The following is a 26,123-nucleotide window of genomic DNA, read 5'->3' as shown; positions in this document are numbered from 1 at the left end:
TACCAAATCCGGTCCGGATTGTTAGGGAAAGAACCTAGTGTTGATATAATCAGTGAACTGTAATTTTCGATTTTCTTTCCTCAACGTTTAAGACATTGTGATTTAAATAATATCAACAAAATTTCTGTGAAAAACCGAAACCGGAACGAAACCGAAACCAAAACCGAAATAAATTTTGAAGAACGAAACCAAAACCGAAACCGAAACACTTGGCAAAACCGAAACCCAAACCGGAACGTTATTTTGAATCGGTTTCATTCCTTGAATATAACAATTGCTCAATGCGATTTAGAAATCTAGGAGAAAGTTGTTTGGTTAAGAGATATATTGATGCCCTCGGAAAAGCGATTTCAACCTTTTCTTGTGACGCATATATATGTATGTGTAGATATCCATCATTCTCCCACTGTGAGGAATATCCCGACCTCAGCGCATCCTATCGTGTAATTTTTTAGTCCAAATATTCTTTTTCAATTGGCTCACAAATGTTCTAATTATCAGCCATATCTGCACCTAAATTCAGTTTTTAGGAATATTCCGATCCCAGCGCCACCTAGCGATTAAATTTTTAGTCGAAATATTTCCCTTCAAGGTGTTGACATATGTGTATGTTCCAAATATGAACGAAATCGGTCCAGCCGTTTAGTAGTTTAATACATTTAATATGTATAAGGAAAAGTCTATGAAATTGTGAAATCGTAACGCCTCAGCTTTCTTAATTTTTTGGCAACAAAAAGAAAAAGTTTTGTTTTATTTTAAATCGAAAAACCTTCCACACAGAAGAACCAAAAACGTACTTTTTACAGAATTGAAATCGGTTCAGCCGTTTGGTCAGGCATTGCGGTCATACGAAAGACATTTCATTTTATGCATTTTTTTGTATATTTGGTAGGTATGAGAATATGTCGTAAAGTATACATATTTCATACCGCTAGGAAAAGGGGACGTGGCATATGTGCGATTTTAAATTATTTTCAAAGAAATGTGTTTCCAGTTTGCAATTAAATTTGTTGCTGAAGTTGCTGTTATTGTTAAATGTAATGGTTTTTTAAAAGCACCACATTTCGCTGATTTTGGGCTGGTGCGGATCTAGTTACTATCGGACTGATTCATTTTTGGCGATAAAGATCTAGTACGAAACTAGAAATTTGATTCACTAGTTCGTAGTTTCCCTGCAGGGTTCTTGCTGAAGTACCGATACTTGGTATGAATATATATGAAAAATTGTGGCTATTGGAAAAGGGCGCGTGGCACCTCCCACACAAACCCCACCAACTATACTAGACAGTTTCAAGGACAGATTCACCATCGAACCGGATCATTGTTGCCCGCAGGACGTGAAGAGAAAAAGTTCTTCAAAGTTATTTCCGAGTAATCGTGCTGAGAAACCCTAGACCATTGGAGAAGATTTTACATAAAAAATTTACTAAGTACAGCCTGGTTTGTAGATGCAGTTAAAGAAAATACATGAAAAGGGACGATTTTTTTTAAATTCAAAAAATATAAATATTGCAAAAACGGTCACACTTTTATCTGACATATTTTTTTATCAGGGAGCTATATCTACTAAAATATTGTCGTAGATTAACAAAAAAGCGCCGTAGGGGAAAATTTAGTTAACAACGTATTTTTTAAAGAAAAATATAAATAAAATCATGGACGCTGCATTTCTTTTTCCTTTATTTTGGATTCTTCAAGGATGACCAACGCAGGCCTTTGTGGAAATTTATAATTACGAATTCCATTACGCATAAAATTTTGTATTTTTTATTTATCGATTTCGGAATATTTTGACTTCGTTATGTATGTAAGTCGTCATAAGTCGTCAATCAGTAAACATCGCGGGGTACTATGAATTAAATAGAAAGAGTATTTTGTGGAAGATTTAAAGTTGACAACATTGCAATTGTGAATTTACGAACCAATGTTATAACAAAATGCTAGAAAAATTAACAAACTCTAATGCCATTCATTACGATCATCTCCGCACCTCATTTGTAAAGAAATAGGGCGCGTTCAGAAATGCATCAAGCCAAAGCATCAGTCTCTTTTATTTCTAAACTATAACACTGGTCTACAAATTTCAACTTTTTTTCTGCGAATAAGACGGGACCTGGTGTTTCTGAACGGATTTTTCGTGCTGAACACGAATCCGGGGTCAAAAATGTCCCATCACGTCACGTTTTCGAGAAAAAAGGGGTTGAAACCCCTAAAAACAGCGTTTTTGGCCATTTTCGAAAAATTATAGAGCTGAACCCTGACGTGGTACAAATTTTGCATATATCAGAAATTAAAGGCTAAACCGTGCCCTTTCGAATGAGCCCTATGCCGAATTGATCGCGTGCACCCTTAAAGCAGGGGGTGTATTTGTGTTTAGGGGTGCAGGAAAAATTGATCACAGAAAGAATTTAATCTTAAACGATCATAGAAAATTAATAATGCCAAGGTTTTAACTATATTAAAAGTCGCTGATTACGAATCTGCAGTTAGATTTTAAAAATTTAAGATGACGGGTCGAATATGGTGGATATAAAAAATAAACTGAAATTCGCTAAATAAAAATTTTTAAGTCCGCCTTATTGGATCCGCCATTTTGAATTTTTAAAATCTAACTTCAGATTCGTAATCAGCGACTCTTAATGTAGTTAAGACCTTAGCATCATTCATTTTATATGGTCGTTTAAGATGAAATTCTTTCTGCGATCAATTTTCCCTGGACTCCTAGACACAAATACACCCCCTGATCTAAGGGTGCATGCGATTAATTCGGCATAGGGCTCATTCGAAAGGGCACGATTTAGCCTTTAATTTCTGACATATACAAAGTTTGTAGCACGTCAGGGTTCAGCTCTACAATTTTTCAAAAATGGCCAAAAACGCTGTTTTTAGGGGTTTCAACCCCTTTTTTCTCGAAAACGTGACGTGATGGGAAGTTTTGGACCCCAGATTCGTGTTCAGCACGAAAAATCCGTTCGGAAACACCAGGTCCCGTCTTATTCGCAAAACCCTTGTAGACCAGTGTAATTGATGGAAATGTCAAATATGCGCAACCACGGTTAAAAGCCGAATTGGAACTTAGTTGCTCAAATAAAACATTTCCATCAATTATAGTTTAGAAATAAAAGACTCCGATGCTTTGGCTTGATGCATTTCTGAACGCACCCATAATTATCGTACAAGTACGCTGGTGTGTTTTATGTTTCTAGCTTGATGTATAATCATTTGATGGCGTCAGATAGTTGGTTCCGTGCATCCACCACTTAATTGGATCTATATAATATACTTTCGACTTTCATTTCACGTTAACGCTGTACTGACACTAAAATGACCCAAAAAAAAAAACACCCAGCCGCGCAAATTTAATTTTGGGGCGTATATTGCGGTTCTGTAGACAATTTTTCAAAATCAGGTAATTTCCCCAAGATATTTTCATTTTTAGTTTTCATTGCGAATAAAAAATAATTCAAACTTTAACATGGAACATAAAAATGTTTTCGCAATTACGCAGCTGACAGCCTGCCAGCTGAGCTATTCAAGTACGGTGACGAGGAGTTGATAAGGTGCATGCATCAACTCTTATGCAGAATATGGTTATGGTTATGGCAGAATATGAACGCAGAAAAGCGACACCGCTATCTATGCATAAGTTACAAGGTTTTATCGAGCGTATTGTTTGAAAGACTGAAGCCCACCGTCAACGAACTGATTGGGCCTTATCAGTGTGGCTTTAGATCTGGCCAATCAACCATTGACCAGGTATTTACACTACGCCGAATTGTTTGAATATGGCTGTGCAAAATAACGTTGAGCAATAGCATCAGATCGGTCAGAATTGGGAAAGACCTTACTGAGCCGTTTGCCACCTAACGGGGTTTCAGACAGGGCTACTCCCTGTGTTGATGTCAGAGAAAATAATAAGAACTGCAGAACTGAACCGATCAGGAACAATTTACCACAAGATCGTGCAAATACTGCCATATGCCGATGACACCGACATCATCGACGACAAAAACCACGAAGTCTACTCTGTCTTTCCCAAGTTTGATAGAAAAGTAAAGCGAATGGATCTGGTGGGAAACGAGGACAGGACGAGGTATCTCCTGTCATAAAACAATCATTCAGCGCATTTGTGCTTCGGTACCCATGTCACTGATGACAATTATAGTTTTTAAACAGTAAAGAATTTATTTTATTTGGGAGCCAGTATTAACATCGATAATAGAGACAGCATCGAAATCCAAATTTTGCTAATGATTTACGGACCTTTACGCGTTGGCGACTAAGGGTACCGCAGGCGGTGGATCGATGAGCTGTGTAAAAGAGGGAAGGAAGAGGCCTCCTCTGCGATGGAAAGGCCCAGTGGAGATGGAGTTGGCTGCGGCTGGTGTGCTTTGATGGAATCGACCAAAATCGGTTAGGCGAATACAGCGTCAAATGAAAATAAGGAGAAGAACTAGGTAATTTTTGATGTTGAGGCAGTAAAAAAAAATATTCTACCGATGGAAAATAATCGACACAATTTTTGGTTATGTTCATAAAGCGTTGCCGCAAGAAACTATGAAGTTTTAGATCGATGCTTTAAAAACCGAAAAAGTAGATGTTTAAATTCAAAACGGACCTACTTATGATCAATTGCCCATCCTAGAGGTAACAGACAAAGGAAGTGTTGCTTTTAACGTTATTCCGTGAAAAATCCAAAACTCACGGTATTATAAACTACCCTGGTATTATCATATGTGTGTATATACAAACACCAGTGCGATTGTGAAATTTAAAACAAAACAGCTTTTCTGGTAGGTACATAATTTAGCGTTCAACTACAAAGCAGTATCATATGTATACGAGCATGTATGTATGGATGTATATTTACGCATACCGATGGATGAATTCAGTTAAAATTTGAATACGGATAACAACGCAGGCGTACGGCGTCCCTTGTGTGCAGAGTGCAGACGCAACATGACCGAATGTATCATAAATTGGTGAGAGCTAGATGAATTTCGAATGAAGCTTAAAAAATGTTTGGTCGATCGTAATTAGTATAGATTCAGATAAATAAATCTCAAATGGCGACCAATTTCGCAATGCCACTTCACCAATACTCGTGTCGACAACTTTTGAACTTTTAATTACCTTGACTACTGTCTCTGTTGGTCGAGTCGTATCGACTGTCGCCGGACATGTGCGATGTGGCAGTTGAACGCGCCAACATTGGCTTGACGTGGCGCAACGCTTGCTCCTCTGGGTAGCGTGGCGTTTGGAATTTTGTTGGCCTCGACTGCAGCGTCGCAGGGCCGGAACGCTGTTGTATCAGCATCCGATGCCGCAATGGTGGTGGGGAGATAGACTTGGCTAAAATTGAGTGAGGTAATTTATTCGGTGAGTAATCGCTGCCAGATTCGCCCTGTAAACAAAACTGAAATTTGATTGGTTGTATTGGTAATGCATTCCTATGAATATATTAGTTAATTTCTCGAAGTAAGTACCATGACGGTGCCATTGTCAGACACACCCGACCCAGACATATTGTCGGCCAGTAGGCGCTCGCTCTCGGGATCTGCGAGCACCCGTGAGATATCAGATTTGTTTTTGAGTATCGACTTTGAACGTCGATGCTGCTCAAGATTTGGAGATACGTCGATAGAGTCTATCGACGAGGAATGTTTACTTTCGAATTTCGCTGCAATGGAGTAAAATAAATGGTCAGAGAATGTCAGCAAAACGACAAAAGATATTGAAACGTATTCTTGTTTCCTTACCTTTTTGTCCAACATTCTGTATTCCGAACAGATGCTGGTTGATTAGCTTGGTGGCAGTGGCTAAACTCTTTCCGGGCATGAATGATGAGCGCTTCTTCTTGCTCCCGCTGCCGGCAGGGCTGCTATCGTGGCTGCCGCTTGCGTTGTCTTGTATGATCTTGGCCTCTTCGAAGCGTGCTCGTGGCTTGTTTGAAGTCCCTGCGCCGGTAGGCATCGACGTGAAACTTTGGAATCGTGTTTTGCGGTGTTTTGGAACGGGATTCTCATTGAGACTAACACGACTGCCGCGTTCTTGCACTTCGAAGTTTTGATATACCTCGTCCATCGGACTCAGACCGCCTGCGGCCATATTACGTAGCGCCGTGTCTCCCGACGTGCTTTTCTTCACCTGCGAACGCATCAGTCCCATCGGTGTCAGACCAGTAGCACCGGTTGGTGGAAGACCGACGATATAACCTGTTGTGCCTGGTCCACTTGTCGACGTCGTCGATTCTTTTTCCAACGGGTTTATGTACAAGTTATCCATGTCGATGTCCAGTGCACACGCTTCGTCGGCCAGGTCGGCAGTGAGATCACCTTGGGAATGAAATGGATGAGTTTGACAGCTGGCGTACGTATCCGAACTGTCCACGCTAGCCAGATCTGCATTGTTATTGTTGTTGATGTTAACATTGAAGTTGTTATTAAAATTGCTCCCCAAAGCCAGAGCAGCATTACCGGTTGCCATTGACAGTGCTGGACATGCACCCACCGATGTTGTATTGAAATTATTGTTATAATTGTAATTGAAGTTATTGTTGCTGTAGCTAGTGATGAATGGTGGGTAACGAAATGGAGTGTCGAGTGGCAGAGCTATGGTGGTGGACGTAGTGGTGCCATACGATGACGAGGTGGATGATGATTGCGATGCAATCGGCGCTAGGCTATTGGCAGTGTGCTGGGGCAGATGGTGTGGGGTGCGCATCACGCCGCCACCACCGCCAATCGAAAATATGACTTCGGCATGTGCGTCGCCTGTAGCGGCAGTAATGGCCCCTACTAACTGTGGCTGAGACGTCGGCAGGTGTATAGGTGGGGCCAGCAAACCGAACTGGTTGGCGCGCAGATCTCGGTTCGCTTGATTGGCAGCCATTCGCATCTCCACGCAAACGGGCTTGTGGAAATCCGACGTTGGAAGCGAAATTACACCCTCGGCATCGGTGAACTCCTTGAAGTCCTGCAAAGGAAAAAGCAATTCACAAAATTTAAATTAGTTTGACAAATTCGAAATTGTGGTGATATGTGCGTTGAATCGGTGGTGGACAACAAGAAAACTTGAACTTGTTGGCAGGTTTGGGTATGCGGTTGTAGATAGCGGTGTGTAGAGGTGTGATGAGGTGCCCACGTAATAGGAGCAAATCTATTTACAATTGCAAATTAGACAAATTGTTTAAGTTGTTTTGTTAGTACGCGAATAGCGGTGGTGTATTTGATGTTAATAAGTATATTGCTTGTGAAAAACAAACAGAGCCATTTCGGCAATGGTAACTTCGAATAAAACATTAATTCAGCGTTTTCATCTAAAATAAGTAAGGAACGAAACTGAACATTGTATTGAACATAAGAAAAGGTCACCTGCAAAAGGAATACGTAAGTTCATTTTGATCAAATACACTTCAATCTCCTTCAGTTTTTAAATTAATTAATGCGCACACTAATTCGAAGGTATTAGACCGAAACTACTTACCATTGAATGCGTGTGTTTTTTGGCTTTTCATAATAAAAAATACTTGGAGATCCGAATAAAAAATCTATCTAATTCTTTTTTTGCTTTTATCTGGAGCTTCCAAAACTAATCTATATATACAATTCGCGAAGGGATTTTTTGCCCACGACATAAAATATGCACCGTTCGCTCAATTTTCAAAAATTGGGTGTCAAATTAAAGCACTTGGCATGTAGATGTGAAAAGAGTTGCCACCTGTTGAAAAATTAAATTCAAATTATTTAATATTCAATGTCATCAAATCTACGCCTTTCTTTAAATTTTTCAAAATGAGGTGTCACATTAAAAGGCTTGGACTGCGGATATGCAATCAGATTTACTTTGTAGAAAAGATATGCCACCTCTTAAAAAATTATATTCAAATTATCAAAAAAAAAGTCTATTATAAACTGGGTATAAATCTAAATGGTTTTGAAAGGCTTTGTTTCTTAACTTAATTATAGAAGATTACCACTTGTTTAAAAAATCAAACTCAATTTGAGTTAAGGAAATTATGCAAGAGAAATATATATGTATCACCATATGGGTGCCAAACGAAGGGGTTTCAGAAAATATTAGATACAAAATATTTTGAAATATTTGAGTTATATGAAATATCAAAATGTGGATATGAAACGAATATTTTTGAGGTGGTGGAATAGAGTTGCCTACCTGTTTAAAAAGCAAAATTCATATTATTTAATAAGTTAAATGTATTATTAAAATATGGGTATCAATCGGATGGGGTTTGAAAAATCTTTATTTCTAAGCTGTGTTTAGCGGGGTTCAGCACGTTTAAAAAACCAACTTCTACTTAATTCATGAATTAATAACAAGTAAGAAAGTCTAAGTTCGGGCGGATCCGAACATTAAATACCCGGCGCAAGTATTAAATATATGTTTTCCTTATATACCTTTCCGAAAGCTATCGCTACATGATAGGCGGGTGTATAAATTTTAAGTAAACTAGCATCCTTAAATTTCAAAATATTGAAATTTCAAGCATTTCTGAAATTTACCGTTATATGAAAAGCGGCAGTAATTTTAGTCCGATTTCAACAATTTTGAACGGTTTTCTTTTATGTGGCAAGCACAATAACCATACCGAGTTTGGTACAAATTGCTAGAACGGTTAACGAGATACATATATGTGATCATAAGTGGGCGGTGCCACGCCCATTTTCCAAAATTTTATCATAAACATATTTCCTGGTAAAGAATTGTTGCAACCATCAATTTTGAATAAATTAGCTTTAATATTTACTGATATATCGAGGATTTCGTATTTCTCGAAATTACCGTTATATGGGATGTGGGCGTGGTTATTGTCCGATTTTAAAAATTTTCGGCCATTTGGTATGCTGTACCAGGGTCAACAACTGTGCCAAGGTTGGAAGAAATTGGTGCAGCGGTTACCAAGATATACACATGTAACTGGGCGTGGCTACGCCTATTTTCCAAAAATTTTTAATATTCTTATTTTTCGTCTAAAAGTTATTCTAAATGTCAATTTTGAGTGAATTATCTTCAGTAGTTACTAAAATATCGCAGTTTTCGTATTTCTGAAAATTACCGTTATATGGGAGGTAGGCGTGGTTATTGTCCGATTTCGCCCATTTTCAATACCATCCGTCCTACGCCCAAAAGAACTGCATGTACCAAGTTCCGTTAAGATATCTCAATTTTTACTCGAGTTATCGTGTGCACAGACGGACGGACGGACGGACAGACAGTCACCGCTTAATCGATTTCTCTTTTTATTCTGATCATTTATGTATACAATTGTCTATATCTATCTCGATTCGTTTTGCCTGTTACAAACAACCGTTATGTGAACAAAGTTATAATACCCTTGTGCACAAGTGCGCTCGGGTATAAAAATATGTATCGAAATGTCAGTCAAAGGAGGGTTAACAAGTTTTTAGCTTGAAAATACTTTTGAAGAGGGCTGCCACCTGCTTCAGAGGTCTAATTTAATTAACTATTTACTACAAAAATTATATGAAATATAAAAATTCGGGTGTCAAAATGTTAGTAAAATTAAAACGTTGATACTGAACGATTGACGCGTTGTCATAGGTTGGAACTTGTTACCAAACTGTCTGAAGACAGTTTTTCAAAATTCAAAATGGCGGATCCAAAATGGCGATCCATTTTTTTAAATGGTTGCATTTGTTCGAAATCCGGCACTCGAGAGTTTTTTGGGTCGCCCATTACGAATCTGAAGTAATTTTTTGTTTTAATTCAAATGGCGGATCGAATATGGCGATCAAATAAAAAAAAATACTAAAATTAAAACGTTGATACTGAACGTTTTAAGCATTGTCAAGGGTTGAAACTCGTTTCCAGTGGGTTTCTGAGCTTACTGATTATGCATCTGATGTCAGATTTTCAAAATTCAAAACGGTGGATCCAAAATCGCGACCAACTTAAAAAAAAATATTGGATTTGTTTGAAACTCTGACCGCCATTTTGAATTTTGAAAATCTGACATCAGATTCGTAATCAGCAACAAAAGGCACTATCTCCGAGAAGACTCGTATAACGTTGCCACTCGGCATGTTAATCCCGGGAAGCCGGAATCCCAGTCTTTTTTAAGTCTCGAAAATCCCAGGATTATTTGCCTAGAATCCTTATTTATTTGCCGAATCTGATGAACTGACAAAATTTTTCAAAGAAAAATTTTCATTGGAAATGGTTTATGGTACAAGTGATCCAACAACCAAAGGAGGGACTACCATTGATGCAGTTATTGCCACAATCCACTAGTTAATATTGTAGATTTGAATGTTTTCTCAGCCACAAATAACTAACTATTAAATTTAGCAGTTGGTTATAAAAAAAGCTCGTTAAAAAAAAATTTTAGATATATGTATATATTTTGTATATTAAAAAATATGCACATGTGTATGTGTGTATATCGCACATTTCTTTCTTTCTGGAATTCTTATATTAAGTTTCACTTCTTCCGCGCGTAGGGACTACACGCACTGAGTTTTTTTTTTTAAGCTAATAAAGTTAGAAGGACTATATTTGAGGATGTTGTCGAGTTTATATTCATAGCCCTTAGCATATAATTTTTTTTCAAAATAAATATTGCAAAATTTCAAGAACATTCAAGGATAAAATTTTAAAAGGACATTTTCAATACCCTTTGTACCAAAAATTGTATTTTTCTCTACATAACTTTCATTTTAATTTAATACCCATACTGTTTTTCTAAGTACATTGCACTGAATTTTTTAAATATTATTCTGAATTACTCATATTATTCAAATATCAAAGTCCTTTAAAAAAATCCTGACGTCAGACAGAAAAACTAAAAACCCAATTTTGTGTTATGTTTATGTATAATGAGCTAGACATTTATAAAAAAATATTAAGTATTAGATAAACAAAAGAAATATAGCAAAACTGGTCAACATAAGGCGTTTCTATTATTGCCATCATTGCAAATTACAAAAGGCCGGGATCCCGGGACCCTACTCCCAGCAGAAATTGCTGAGCGGTAAGAGGTTTGGGTCAAATGAAGAGGCCATCACTGAAAAAAGAATTATGTGGAAGGAATACAAAATTTGGAATAACGCTTTTCAGCATTACAATAAATCATAAAAATAAATAATAATAAATCATCTTACAATAAATTACTGACTAACTTAAAGACATAATAATCAGCTTATGAATTTGGCTCTGTAGCTGAACAGTTTCAGATCTCGACATTTAACAAACTCCTGCCTTTCGTGACTCGGTACCAATATAAAAAAATGACTTTTCGTATTATGCTCGCAAGCTCGACCAAAAATTCCTAATTGTAAGCCCTCCCGAAGTTTCATCTTTGTGTCATTTCTTTGCTTCAACAAAGAATAAATATTCAAAATTGACAAACCGTAGAAAAAGTTTGCAAAGCTCTCTTTTTATAAAAAGGATTTGTTCGAATTTCAATAAATAGCAGAAATCGGTCTAAAATTATTAAAAAACGAAAAAATTGAAAATATTAATAATTACAAAAACGAAGTAAAGCAAACAATTTTCTACACACATATACATGTATCAGTTGCAAACAATTTAAATTACATGCATATATGTATGAAAATACATATGTACATATATGGGCAAATCCAAAAAATAGGTACACTCTCAAAAAAAAAAACAAATTTGAAACTTGCGCATTATTACACTAAAATTAAAGGGCTATAAAACTGTATACTCATAACTCATTTTAAAATTTCTGAAAAACAAGTTTGAAGTTAAGTTTTAAGCTCATATTTTTAGTTTTTATGGTATTTGTTAGGGAATGAATTTTTTTAATTGAAAAATTCTTAAAATTAAAAAATAAACATACATACATACATAAGTGGCGTATGTATGTACTAATTGAAAACGCTCATCTGTGCTCTTGAGTTTCCGTATAAGGACTTTTATTGGCTTACATGGTTCACCGGACCAATGCTGAAGTTGCAGGATCATAGAAGAATATTACGCACGCTTGGCCGAGATCTCACAGGTGGACATAAGACCATAGGTAAAACGCATTACATCGAAAGGGATTAGTATTCCATATGGAATCACAGCGCTACTATTCTTGGCATATGTGTGAGGAGGGTTCCATTTTTAGTCATTTCAATTTAAACTAAAAATATTTACTTTACAGATTGCTTTTGATTTTAAACGCTATTTTTGAATTGGCCAGCGCAAAAGATCTTATTAGGCGCCGCGAAGCAAGCGGGCATTTGCTAGTTTTATATATATAGATAAATATGTATAATCAATGACTCTTTAGTTTAATTCTTGTTAAAATGACATAACATTGCTTTATCTGTTTTTTTAATACAGCTTTCCTTTATGTGTTTAGTGTTTAAATAATGCTACGATCTTGGTTTTAAATTACGTATACTTCATTAAATGTTCATGTTTTTTTCAAGGACTTATTTATGTAAGTAACTACATCACACTTACTTCTTTTAAGTACCCAACCCGCCTAAGTACCTCAAACTGACATTTTCGGTGAGGCACTTAAGCGGGTTTTACTGTATACACATAAGTGCTAAATGCCCATTGAATTTCAAATCAGAATATGGTGTGCTTCAAAAGTTATGACATAATTAATTTTGTCTCTCTTAAAAATTACATAAAAAATTAAATTTTTTTCATTACTTTTTTTAAATTTAAACAACTACAATTCAAAAGTTCAAATTTTTTTTGAGGATTCAAGTATACGTCAATGAACTATATCCAAAAGCAACCAGCTTGATATAGTTTCCAACAGTGAAAATAAAGCTAAATAACATCAAGGTTACCTGGTTTTTAGATTTGCCCATATATATATGTACATAAATCCATGCATGCCCTCAACAGGGGAATTGTTTGGTTGCATGCCTGATACGTATGTATGTATGTGTATACGATACTTACCACTCAATAAATGATTTTGGTATTAAGTTTAATAGGTGTATGTATGGACGTTTATGTTGATCACAAGTGATTTTTGTTTTTTGCTTGCTTGCTTGTTTAGTATCGAATATATATATCCATGCCACTTGATAGTGATTATTGGCCAATTTGTTTTATTTTTCCGAACAAACAACTATTACAGCTACAACTACAATTCAACTATTAAATTAAAAAGGTGGTGTTACAGTCTCATAAAATAGAATCCGATAGAGATTGACAACACATTTTGAGAATGTTATTATGGAATAGTGAAAAGTTCCAAATTCCTGAGAGATCTCAAGATGTGAAAAATGAATTTGCAAACAACCGACTCAACATTCAAAAAGGTATACAAAGTTTTAAATAAAAATAATGAGGCTCATAAAAACTAAATAACAAAATCCATTATATAGTGCACAGCCACGATGCAATAATTAAAGGTTTGCTCAATAGTGACATTAGAGTTTTGACACTCCCTTAACTCCCTTACAAAAGCTTTGTACACACACACGAACCCACACACACAGTGCCTTCCCCGCAAACATATTCTGAGCGCTCAGAATATATGAGTCGGAAAGGAGTCCTAGGTAAGTAAGAAATATGAGTTTCAAAAACAAACATTTTTTTACTCTTATATGAATCTTTTAGGAGTCATATATGATCCAAGTTATGAGCCAGCACTTTGTGCCAGTATAAAAACAATAACGACTAGAAATTTATATCTAAACTTGTTTATACAGATATGAAAAATAATTAGGAAGGAAAAATAAACAAAATTTAGCTGCAGCATATATATGTATGCGCAGAGGTTTGTATATAAATATCCAACAGTATTTGAAATGAATTCCTTGCTAACATGGCTCTAAAGAAAGTTCATTAAGAGAGTTGAAGAATAAAGCCAATAAGAGTCACAGAGAACAGCATACAAGGAGCTCCGAAAGTAGGCATTTATGAGGCCAATAAGAGTCATTTAAGAGCTTCAAAAAGAGTTTGATGTATGAATTTAAGCTCATATAGGTCGACCTACGCAGGAAGGGACCTCCTCATTTCGGACTCTTAAATGAGCTCATTATGAGCACAAAGGCTCCGAAATGGGACTCCTTAAAGACTCATTTATGACTCCAAATGTTTGCTGGGTTGCTAAGGGAGCAAGGGAGCCGATTTTGTCAAGAGGGAGCGAGAAAACTGTTTTTTGAGCAAACCTCATGGTACACAGCCACTTTTTTCTGAATATGTGACCTGGTCTACGGAAAGGGGGCTTAGGTGTCAAAAAAATTAATTTTCACTTTTTGGTTGATTCGGATGGAAGATGAGATGATTTTCACTTTTAACAGCTTTTTCACAGAAAACTTTTTTCGCACGTAAGCTCCCTTTTCGTAGACCAGGTCACATATAGTATTTTTTTAAGAAAGTGAGAAAAAGTGTGTTTATTACGTTCTATTTATTTTTATGTGCTACATATTTAATTTATATCCATAGGCATTTCACAACTTAAATTGAATATTTAAATTAAGCTAATTAACTAAGTTGCAATCACTACTAATTTTATTTAAACACGCGTTGAAGAGTTTTAGAATTAAATTCTATAAGCTGGGCGATTGCACAGAAAAAAAATATCTGTATTAGTCCGCTTTTCCGCCTCATAACTATGTAGTACATGCACATATATATGTGTGGTTGTCGGCGAGCAATACTCCGTAACCGCCAAATGCGAAACATTTTACAAAATAGCAAAAATTGATTTTCTTTGAAGCTAAACCTTATCAATATTAGCTTCAACTACATATTATTATTTACTATTAAATTAAGATAGACTAGGTAAAGGATAACAAACAAAAATTGTTTCGTCACTTCATACGTGGTACTATATTTGGTAGATCGGAGGTACTGCGCACCAAGCGACTATGTATACGTACCTATGTATGTATGTATGTATGTATAATTGTGGATGCTTGCGATTTCTATGCTAAACTCTAATATACATACATACATACATACACATATATATATATATATATTAAATTATCTTATGCAAATATAATAAATATAATTCATTATAAATTATTTTAACAAAAGCCATATAATTTTTTAAAAACATTTTCCTATAACATTTTAAGGCGGTTAATATGTTAATAATAGTTTTTCCTTTGACACACAAAAATTCACAATTATTTTTTCAAAAAATTCTTAACATGTTCTACATATGTATGTCTTTTAGGTTGCATTTGTTTATATCGATTGGTACGCCTTCAATTATTCAGTTTAAAGTAATCTCTTCTTTTTTTTTAATTTCCAATTGGTCTTCAGTTCAACTGCAGAGAGAGTGACTCGAATCCGTTTTCAAAAACACGAGTATACTTTCATTAGTTATTTTAGTATTTATGTATGCACAAAATTTCGTAACGTCTATTATCGATTCCTAGTCTGCGCGCTTCTAATTATTTAAATGTGGTATTTCTATTTTCTTTTAATCTAAACGCTATTTGCACGCAATGGAATACACTCGCCTTGACATCGTGGATAGCCCTTAAAATAAAAATGAAAATAAGAAATTAAAATAATTACAGAAATAATGTTAAATATCAAACCGATTACTTAAATAACGAACAAGACATTCAATTCTTAAATTTGGTTTCACTGTTTAAGCAAATAAAAATTAAAAGTGTTTCAGGTTAAAACAACGTTGGGCAAATGTTTTTGTAACGCAAAAAAGATGACAGTTTTTAAGCGTGTATAGAAGCTATGAGATGGAAACAATTCGCGAGATGAGAATGACTGTTACTTAAATAAATATGGATGTACAAATATTAACACAGTTCTTGAAGAAATGTTACAATTTCTTTGTTTTATTAATGATTTCACTGACTGGTCAAAAAAGATTCAAAATATATGTTAGCTTTCCCCACGTATTTAGTTAGTTATATAATGTGACATCGGAAAAGAATGCTTTAAATTTCGAGTGGAAGTGTGAAGTGGATGAATGTTCAGGTTATGTTCGTTGCATCCCTAAGTATCGAGTGCCACAATTTGCTAGGTTGTGCAGCTTTTAATTGATTTGATGACGATATATATGAGCATGTTGTTATTGCGTTTTTTTAATCCTAAGCCTAAACAATTAAAGAAATCGCGGAGGTGTGTTCTCCTATATTATTATTTTAACCAGAGACCGCAAATAACAGTTACTTTTTTTCAATCGCTAAACTTGGCAAGATATTTTTAAGTCGAAAATAAAAGTACTTTCCTAATAATAAACACACCGCTTATCAAAATTAAACAAGTTTGGTATCAACTGAAAGAGGACTAAAATAGCTTTGAAACTGAAATATTTAAACGAGGATAGCCAGCAAAAAGCCAGCTATTGAAAAATATTTAAATAAAAAATGTTTTTTTTAATTACCATAGAACAAACCTTGGGTTAGGTATATGCATTTCTTTTGTATTAAATTATAAAAAAAAAAAAATATAAATAGAAGTGGTAGCCTTCGATCGTTATTTCTGTTCTGTTCCTCTTTCATTTGGAACTAAATTTGTTTAATTTGGATAAGCGGTTTGTTTACTATCTGGAAATACTTTTATTTCGAGCTTAAAAAATATCTGCCCAAGTTTATCTGTTGTAAGAAAATAACTGTTATTTAGGGTCCCCGCTTTTAACATTCAATCAGTATTGAATAAAACTCCGCTACTATTTTTCTCACAAAGGATATTGAACGCATTCCTTCTTAATCGACGACGAACACGTTCTCTTAAAATAAATGTGTTTATAGTTATTGGGCCATATTCGTAAAAAAAGGGATATGCTTATACTTGCAAAATATGAAGGAAATGGTTCTGCCTGTGTTCATAAAAATTTCGAGCAAAACCTTATATTTTTCGAAGAGAAGCATAACCTTCTACTCGTATAAAAGTAAATGAGTATGGATAAACTTAACCTGTTACTTTAAATAAAAATCCTATGCTTAAAAAAAAGTGAGCTAAGTTAGTAGCAAACTCATTACTGTTGCGAAAGTTTGTGTTATCCGATTGCCAGTGTGATGCCAGATGTTGTGTATGTGAGGGATGCTTAATACCTGCAGAAAAAATATCTATTGATAAAAATAACCAACTTTTAGTTAGAATTTTTGCGGGATTTTAATCAACATACATTTAAGTTTTAATTAACTACATCAAAGACGAACTTGAAACCAGTTGAAAAGTAGGGATGTGTGCTATTAAATCGATTTGTTTTTGTACAGTAAATTTTTTAAAAATGTATTAATCAAGCTAAAATTTCATATTTATTTATTATTTATGTTTGTCCATCTAACCTAAAAATTTGAAACAAATCAAACACATGAAGTGTGAACCCCGTCCATTTTGGTATGGAACGCCCCGTATATAGGTTGCTGCCCTAAAATTCTGATATGCTTCTTTTCATAATGAAATATATACAAATTTTTAACTTAGATGCTATTAAATCTGATTATAAAATACAAGAAAAAAAAATGTGAAATAGATTTTTAAATTGAATCTTCTATAACAGAAATCAGGAAATCCGGCCGGATAGGCGGATAACAGAAAACGGCCGGATAAGCCGGATCCCGGATATCTACCGGATACCCGGCACCTCCCTTTTGTTAAATAAAGAAAATAAATAAACCAATAAAAAAATAGAAACAAAAATATTGTTTTTTAATGGAATTTTATATCTAAAAGTAGCTATTTAAAAGTTAGTTGACAACTAATGCAGAGGTAACCACCCTTGACTATTTCGCGGCCATCGCCATAGGAATATAATTAGCTTTCTTAAAAGAAAATATACAGATAATATTGACCTTTACTTCCTTCCTTATCAACTTCAAGTTAACTTATAGTTAAATACATTTCCTGCAAGGTATTACAAGCAGTGTTGCCGCGTTCGTAAAATAAAATTTAACAAAATGTTTCAAAAAGTTTAACAAATCCCATTAAAATTAATCAACTTATTTAACGGGTCCTAATAAAATGCAAAATGCTTGGAGTTATTGTTTGTTTCTTTCTGACCTTGGTAAATTTGTTATAGAAAGAAAAAGTAAGCCAGTAAGTAAGTAAAGGCTCTTTAAGGCTGAGTTTTGTCGTCAAAAGTAAGTATTTTATAGTTTAACAGTTGTTAAATTTGAAAACTATTACACATTCCCTGCAAAAAATGGGACTAATCCGGGATGACTCCGGGAGCAATCGCAAAGGAACATGCGACTAATACCATTTCTGATCTCTTTATATGGAATGAACTGTTCGCTTTTGTTCGAGCATGTCCTATGAAGAGACTAAATGTTCACCTTTATACCCGAAAGGGTATAAAAAGCGATTAGTCACTTTTAAAAAATAAAAATAAAAATTTGCGCCAGCTGAGATTCGAACCGGGTTGCTCAGTTTTGTTAGGCGAATGCTCTCTCTGTGTGCCAACGCCGCACATGAAATTTCATTGACTAAGAGCGTACATATCATTAAATCGTTAATAGTACCCGTTAGAGATGAGTTGGGGACTAATTGATCTCCAATTATACCCATAAGGGATGAGTCGAGACTAATTGAGCTCCATTAGTACCCGTATGAGACTAGTTGCGACTAATTAATGCCCAATTGTACCCGATTGAGAGTAGTCTCGGAATACTCTCTTTAGAGATTAGTCGCACAAGTTTTTGCAGGGTTCTTTCAGGCTTTCAACACAAACTCTCATAATAATTAATTGCCCTTTCGCTAATTTTTTGAATGCATGCCAAAAAAACGAGTTTGGTATCATGTTATCCAAAATGTGTGTGTTGATCTTGTTAAAGTCCTAGATCGCCTCCGAACGGCAAATGGTGTTTATGTGAAGCGATTTCACGACAGAAGTACACTCGGAGGTTTGAAAATGCGACGACCGCAGATCGGGAAATGCGCAACATTTACTGGAACCTTATATGGGATCTAGATGACAGTCTTCCTAAAATAAATTTGAAAAATTGATTGAAATAGTAACTCTTCTGACTATGAATTTTCGAGAAAAATATCCTTTTTGACTATTTTAATAAACAAATTTAGCAAAACGAAGAAAAGTTTAAAATTTTAACAGGCATGAAAAAAAGTAGACAATTTTGCTAAAATTTAAGCTAATTGGCAACGCTGATTACAAGCCCCGTTTTCCTACACTTGCTCGTGATTCTAAAGATTTATATCGTTTGGAAGAGAAAAATGTACAGGGGCTCGCAGACATATTTTTAGGTAGGAATGGAGAAACTCGCAGTGATGCCCTGTGACCCTGGATGACAGTGAGGTTTTGTTGAAGAACTTGATGGTATCTGTTACTGTGAATGTAGTGGTTGATAGCATAATTGCGCTGGCAAATAGTTGGAACAAGTAAGAAATTTTGTTTTTCAAACTCATCTTTTTGATGCAGAATTACATCTACATACATTAGAGCTGTAAAAGTAACGAGAATTTGGATACTCGTATTCGTTACTTATCCAATCAACATCCGTATCTTTCGTATCGTTACTTTACTCGTTACTTTTGATACAAGCACTTGTACCTCACACGAATCATCGCAACGAATCTTCTAACCTAAGAAAATGTTCGTTACATATGCATGCATGTCCGCACATATACACGCAACAAAATTTAGTATCGATACCCTGCAACCAAATTTAGAGACAGTCTGGCAAAGCGTCAGTTCCGCCCTACTAATTTCAGAACTGTCTCTGAACTACTGCAAAAGGGATACAGAGCTGGACGGTTGAAACTCAATGTTGCTAGTTGCACTGCCATCAATGTTACTAATCCTGGTCATGTAAAACCTGACAAACGATGCACACATGTACTATGCTATATTTTTTTGATTTTCTTAGACCCTAAAATTAATAGAAAACTGCAGTGGAATTCTGACAATCGCTTCGCTAATTTTTCATAGCCAAAATTCTCTTAATGAAAAGCAGGGGGCCTAAAAGTATATAGCAGAAAAAAGTAATAGCTGCAATCTGTAATCAACCAAATCGAACAGTATGAGGGGCATGTAACTAGATATTGCGTGTTGTTAGGCGCGTCTGCTGTTCGTTTGGAGATTTTTGGCGATCAAATTTAGCGATAGCGAAAGTTGTAATCCGGCTGCTGTTTTCGGTTGTTTAATATGTAATTCTCGAGTTTATGGGGCAACTGCTAAAATATTTCCAAAAAAATCATTATTGGTTACAAAAATGTAATTTTTTTTACATATATACGTACTTATAAAATTGAATTCAAAATATAACCATAAAATTTACACACTACACTACTACACTTAACAGCGAAAGTCTGAGTACACCATTTATTTTTTAAATACTCACAATATATTGAGAGTTAAAATTTTTTTGTTGTTATTTTATAAAAAATTTTACCATTCTTAAAATAAACCGTGTTTTCAAACATTATACTATTAAATTTAATTTTCGACCTTTTAATCAGATAAAAAAAATAAAATAAACAAAATGGTAAACAATCTCACTTTGAAATGGGGGTGCTATTTCTATTGTACATACGTAAATATATCACTGAGCACCCAAAATGTGTAGTTATGCAGTGATTTTTTTAATTTTCAATGTTTTCCAATTTAAATATTTTTCGTTAAGTTTTTATTTAAGTATGTCTCATATTCCATAAACCATTTAAATTAAAATTCCTAACTGTGCTGCATACTTGATAGATTTCAAACTTTTTAATCAGAGTTTTGTTTATAAAGTATTCAGTTATGTAGACCGCCAAATTTTAGTGCAGTAAAGTGTAACCTTGCATTATAAACGAAAATATTTTAATAGGAGAATACCTTCCAGAGTGTGCGTAAAAAGAGTTATGAAAAATCAGCGCGATTAATTATACTAAAATTTAATGGGCTATAGAACTGCATACTTATAACTCTGATTTAAAATATTTAACTTTTTATAACAGTTTCTAGAGTTCTACTAAATTTCCAACACAGTTAGAAACGTGAATTTGAATGTTTATGGTATAATACTTATGAGCAGGCAACGGATTTTTAGGACCTAAAACCTATAAAAAGGCAAAATCAAATTACGAAATAGGCTAGAAAAGACAAAATAAGATAACGAAATAGGCAGGAAAAGGCACTTGAAATCGCAAAACAGGAAAAAGACGGCACTAAAAAAGACAAAAACCGAAAAATAATCAAAATATGCGTGAATTTTAGAAATGTTTATTTTACAAGTAAAAGGAGAAAAACTATGAACTAGTTTCATTATATGAAAAATTTGTACTTTGAATCTTTGACTATTTTCTCTTTTCTAGTTTTTAACTCACAAAACTTGAATCTCTATAGCTGTAGTAACATTGAACCATAAGATGCATGAATGCCCCCAATTTAAATATGGAACAATTAAAAGTTTCATATTATCAGGGATTCACAATTGAAAGTTAGAAAAAGGCAAATATCTTAAAAAGGCAACATAAAATGTGTATATGGCTAGCTTAGAGTGAAATGTTGCTAAGTCCACTTTTTATGAACAATTAGTTTTTGATGCAGGAAGCAAGGAATATTGAAAATGCACCGTTTCTGAAAGGATCTAACTACTTGTTTTATTTCTACCCGTTTTATTCCGTGATGTGCAAAATTGCTAAGTCCAAAGTAGTCACAGAAAATTTGACAAGTCCAAAAAAATATGAATATTTCTTTTTACGCTATCGAATTCGATTTGTATTGAGGGTTTTTGCAACAACATTATTTTTGAATATTTATGTACATATGTATGTATGTATATTAGGCTGGGTCGATTTTGTATGGGGGAAAATAAAAGGCATTTGACCGTATTGTTATAGTAATATAATGATGTCTTAGGTCTAAGCCAATTGTTATTGGCCAAGGAAGATTAATTTAAAACTTATCTTTAGCCCGCGCAATTGAATCAAATTGTATGAATTTTGAAAATGAAACTTTGGCTTGTAATATCTATGGAATGCGTTAATTGTTATAAACAGAAAGATATATCAAATTAAAGGTTATTCAATTTAGTACCTCAAGTTCATTTATAATTTTTCAATAAGTCTACAAATTTTTAAGATATTAAAATACAAAATAAGAAAACTATAATTTTCCCTTATGAATTTTCAATTCTTCATTACTTCAGCAACCAAGTGAAAAATACAAAAAAGTGAGACGAGATTTATTTACAAACGTTTTAATGCTTTCGGATGGTTATATAATATTAAAAGGACTATGGACTTGGTCACGCCGATTTGGTCAGTTTTCAAGATCGTGGTGATGAAGTCAAACATTAGGAATCGTTTGATAAGTTAATATAAGTATTTGCATACATTAACATAATACAATTAGGGCCCATTTTAAGTCAATTTTTCGTGGTTTCTAAATTTGCCGTTATATGAAAGTAGGGTACGTGCAACAAATGTTTACATAAATATTTTAGTTAATTCCATTATGTGAAAAAGTAACTGTAGGTAGGTAAATGCAATAGTCTTTAACATATCCTGGAAAATCCTTTTGAGGACTCTCGAATTGGACGATATTGCTTTGCATTCAGCTTGAACGAAAAAAGTGACTCCCTGGCATACTTTTTTGTAATCCGGTTCTTTCATTTAAAGGTTATTTATAAAATTGAAGAGATTTATTTTTTAGAAAAAAACTGGAGATCCACTTAAGTTTTTCGATATAACTTTGGTAAATGTTACTCGATCGGCACGTAATAATTACCAAATTGAAGGCGAGACTTGCTATTAATGATTTATGATAATAATATGATGAAAATCATTCAGTTTATAAACAAATTATTTTAAAATCAAAAAAAATCTTTAACAAAATTTTTGTAATTTTCCTATATTTGCAATTTTTATATTGTATGTATAAGCATAAGTAAACTAGTGTTTCTAGAGGTTGTGCCTGTTCAGTGAAGAGAAGGTTTATCCTTAACAGCGGTCGCCCCTCGACAGGCAATGGCAAACCTCCGAGTGTATTTCAGCCAAGAAAAACAGCGTAAAACTGTAAGTCCCTTCCCTTTGTGTGACAACATCAAGGCGCACGCCACAAATCGGAGGAGAAGCTCGGCCAAATACTAACATATGTGTAAGCGCCAATCTATTACACAAGGGAACAAAAAAGGGGAACAATTTCGTTGCATCAAATGTTAAAGCTGTTTGGATAGACTTTTTTATGCTGATTACGAATCCGTAAGTATAAAGTCTCCATCAGCTCTAGATTTGGAAAAAAACGAGTTCAAAGTGTCAAAAAATAGCGTTTTTTGCAATATTTTAGAAGCCATAGCAAAGAACCTAAAGGTGGTATTAGGCTTAAATTAAAGCAAGAAGTCTCGACTACTATTTCTGAAAATACCATCCCTGCATGTTGAATTGATGGTCACTTATAGTAATCAGCATAAAAAAGTCTATCAAAAACAGCTTTAACATTTGATGCAACAAAATCACTGTTCCCTTGTGTTATTATTATTTTTAAAAGAACCTAAACAATTTGTTCTAACAAATCGTTTCTAAAATGTAGCTACGAGATGGATTTTTCGTATAGTACATATTGGAAAAATTCATGGAAAATTTGCTAAGTCCAACAAAAAAAATTTTAAGAAAAAAGTAGAAAATTTGCTAAGTCACAAAATTATCTACAAAATTTGTAAAAAAGCAGACTTTGTTATTATTTTTTTTTTTAATAAAGGTAAATGAAAAACGCGAAACGTTGCATTCAAAGTTTTGGAAAATACTTAAAGAAAATTACTTAGCAACGTTTTTTGTGTCTCCTGTACAATTGAAAAAAATGGACTTAGCAACTTAGCACTCTAAGCTAGCGATATGTATATGAAATTAGGGAAAGCTAAATCGTTAATTCTAAATCAAATATAATAGCTCTTTACACATAAAATGAAGTATTTTTTTAAAGAAAAGGTTTTATACTATACTTCTTAGAACCAGCTCAAAACTAACCACCTTTGTTCTACCCCGGATGTGACACTTTGCCCTCCTAAACCTGTTTTTTATTAATTCGCCGTTAAAAACTCAAAATTTGAAATTAAAAAAAACGTCACACGGATTTTGCTATTTCTTTTTCGAAAATGTTCAGGGAGGTTCCCCGAACAAGTTGCAACAGTAATCGGCGAAGGGAAGCAACTTGAGGGTTGAAATTGTTTCCAAGGTACCGTGTTTACCTTATTTTAAATTTTCTTTTTTACTTTATTTCGCTTTTGAAAAAGTAATAATGTCAATTGACTTTTTAATTCGCACTAGTATGCGGCATAGTGTCAATTGACCTTGCTTCCGTTGATCTTGTTACCTGTCACCTAAAAAAAATTCTTGGCCAAGCGGGCCACCCAATCTTTCCATTTTTGGTTTGATTTAAACAATTCAAACTTCCGGGAAAAATAGTTTAACCCTTCTGCAATGTTTGGGTCAAAATTACCAAATTTTCATGAACAAATTCTTTAGTTGGAGAGTTAGAAAATTTTAATTTAAAAGTATAATCAGCTATGGTTTTTAAAAAAACAGAAGGTTTTTTTTTATTTTATTCTATTTTATTTTCTATAAGGTCATTCTGACCCAAATTATTATTTAGTATTTAAGGTCACCTTTGAACCGGTAATAACACATAAGCTGTTCTCGTCAAACGTGATTTGTCTTTCCCAAAAATTTTCTCCTTCTCTGTCCTCCTTATGAGCAAAAATGTCCTCCTGGTCCTTCTTTTCAAGTTTTGTAGCAGTAATGAAAGTAAAAAAAAAAAATGCGTTCAGAATATTATTATTTTCTAATCGTACACATTCATTGTATTTAATAGGCGTTTACATTGTTCCAATTTCAGTTAAATGATGTAAACATTTCATTTAACTAATCGCCTGTGAGAGTTGAAAAGTGTAACCGTCTTTAGCCCTAATCAATAATATTTTACCCCTTACAACATTGAAAAACTAGCTAACGACGCGTCTCTACAGGCGGAAATTATTGCCTATTGTTTGCCAGATACATATGTATGTATAAGTTTTATCAGTGGCAAAATTTGTGTATGTGGATTTTTTATATTGATAAAAGATTTTGGAAGATGGCTTAAAATAAGTATGTTCGTTGCATTGGAGCGCAAATCTGCTTAAAAACTTTTAGGAAATGTGTTATTTCACATCCAAGTACATAATTAAAAAATAGTACAGGGCTGTGTAGTTTGCCCCTTAAAAAATTAATTAGCGATTTGGGTATGTGTAGGTACCACGCTACCAAAAAGATAATACAATTTCGCCACGAAAATTTTTCGAGAAAATTATTTTTATAATTTTTCTTAGCATTACTTAGGGTTTTTATGAATATCATTACTAATACTATTAGTTTTTAAGTAAAAATTCTATTCTAAATTAATTAACTTTTGGCTTTTCATGGAAATTGCTAAAAATTCTATCATGTAGGTACATGTCATCAATAAAAATAAATCTCGACGTGCTGGAAAAGACCCAGGGATGTATTTTATTTTAACATACCTAGATTACGGCTGCCATAATCCTGAACCCATCGACTAATCGGCCGAATCAAAAACGAAGATACAAGTGAATATGGTGCCAATATATTGCCTATAAGTAAAGTTGGTTTGGTTCTGATATTATAAGCAATGTAGTTTTGTGGCACAATTCGTAGAACTGAAAGATTGATGATGATGAAACGCTCAAGTTTTGAATTTTTAATTATAAACGAACAAATTTATCTTGACGGTGACGTAACTTGGAGAAAGCAGCGCCTTTAACGTGGTCTTGAATGTTTTCCTGACCACCATTAGCGAATTTCCGCATATCCTACAACGCTCTTCATGACCATTTTTACCAATTTTTATATTCATAACCTGAAGATAATTTAGGTAGGCTGTCTTAAGTGAAGGCATTTTAAAAGACTTACCCACCAAGGACTGAAAAAGTGCTCATACTTAAGTATATGTTTATATTACATTACAAATAAGATTCAATAGGCATTGCACGTCTAAATAAAACAATTTGATATGAACATTAAATAAATTCCTTAAAGACGTATGATTTTTATAAATTAAGAAAAACTTTAAAAGAACTTCTACAAAAGCCCTTCTGATTTGAGTAGCGAAAGCAGAAGCCCTTCAATTTGTGCCGCTCCATACAAAAAATTAAGGAGAATGGAATAACTTTCAGAAAAGCCTCTTGGATAAGATTTAAGCTTCTGATATTATCTACTGGGTAGTATTTATTTATGAT

At 34.1% G+C, this 26,123-nt stretch overlaps 1 protein-coding gene across 10 annotated transcripts in view; it reads right to left on the bottom strand.

Moving 5' to 3' along the window:
* LOC118746094 (potassium voltage-gated channel protein Shab) overlaps positions 1 to 26,123 on the bottom strand; it is a 373,750-nt gene that overhangs the window by 14,600 nt on the left and 333,027 nt on the right. For 6 of the 10 annotated variants that reach the window (XM_036479860.1, XM_036479856.1, XM_036479863.1 and 3 more), the window contains 3 exons: positions 5,760 to 6,975; positions 5,487 to 5,680; positions 5,134 to 5,416 (listed from right to left, as the gene is read on the bottom strand). In XM_036479860.1, coding sequence (XP_036335753.1) covers positions 5,134 to 5,416; positions 5,487 to 5,680; positions 5,760 to 6,975 — 1,693 coding nt within the window. Of the gene's footprint in view, positions 1 to 1,655; positions 1,850 to 5,133; positions 5,417 to 5,486; positions 5,681 to 5,759; positions 6,976 to 14,994; positions 15,460 to 26,123 lie in introns of those variants that run through there. The other 4 variants (XM_036479865.1, XM_036479866.1, XM_036479864.1 and 1 more) reach the window with 3 other exon arrangements.

Source organism: Rhagoletis pomonella, unplaced genomic scaffold (assembly GCF_013731165.1).
Source record: "Rhagoletis pomonella isolate Grant_MI unplaced genomic scaffold, Rhpom_1.0 Rhpom_scaffold_00010, whole genome shotgun sequence".
Taxonomy (NCBI): domain Eukaryota; kingdom Metazoa; phylum Arthropoda; class Insecta; order Diptera; family Tephritidae; genus Rhagoletis; species Rhagoletis pomonella.
The sequence above is the reverse complement of the archived record's forward strand: the minus strand, read 5'-3'. Positions and strand labels throughout refer to the sequence as shown.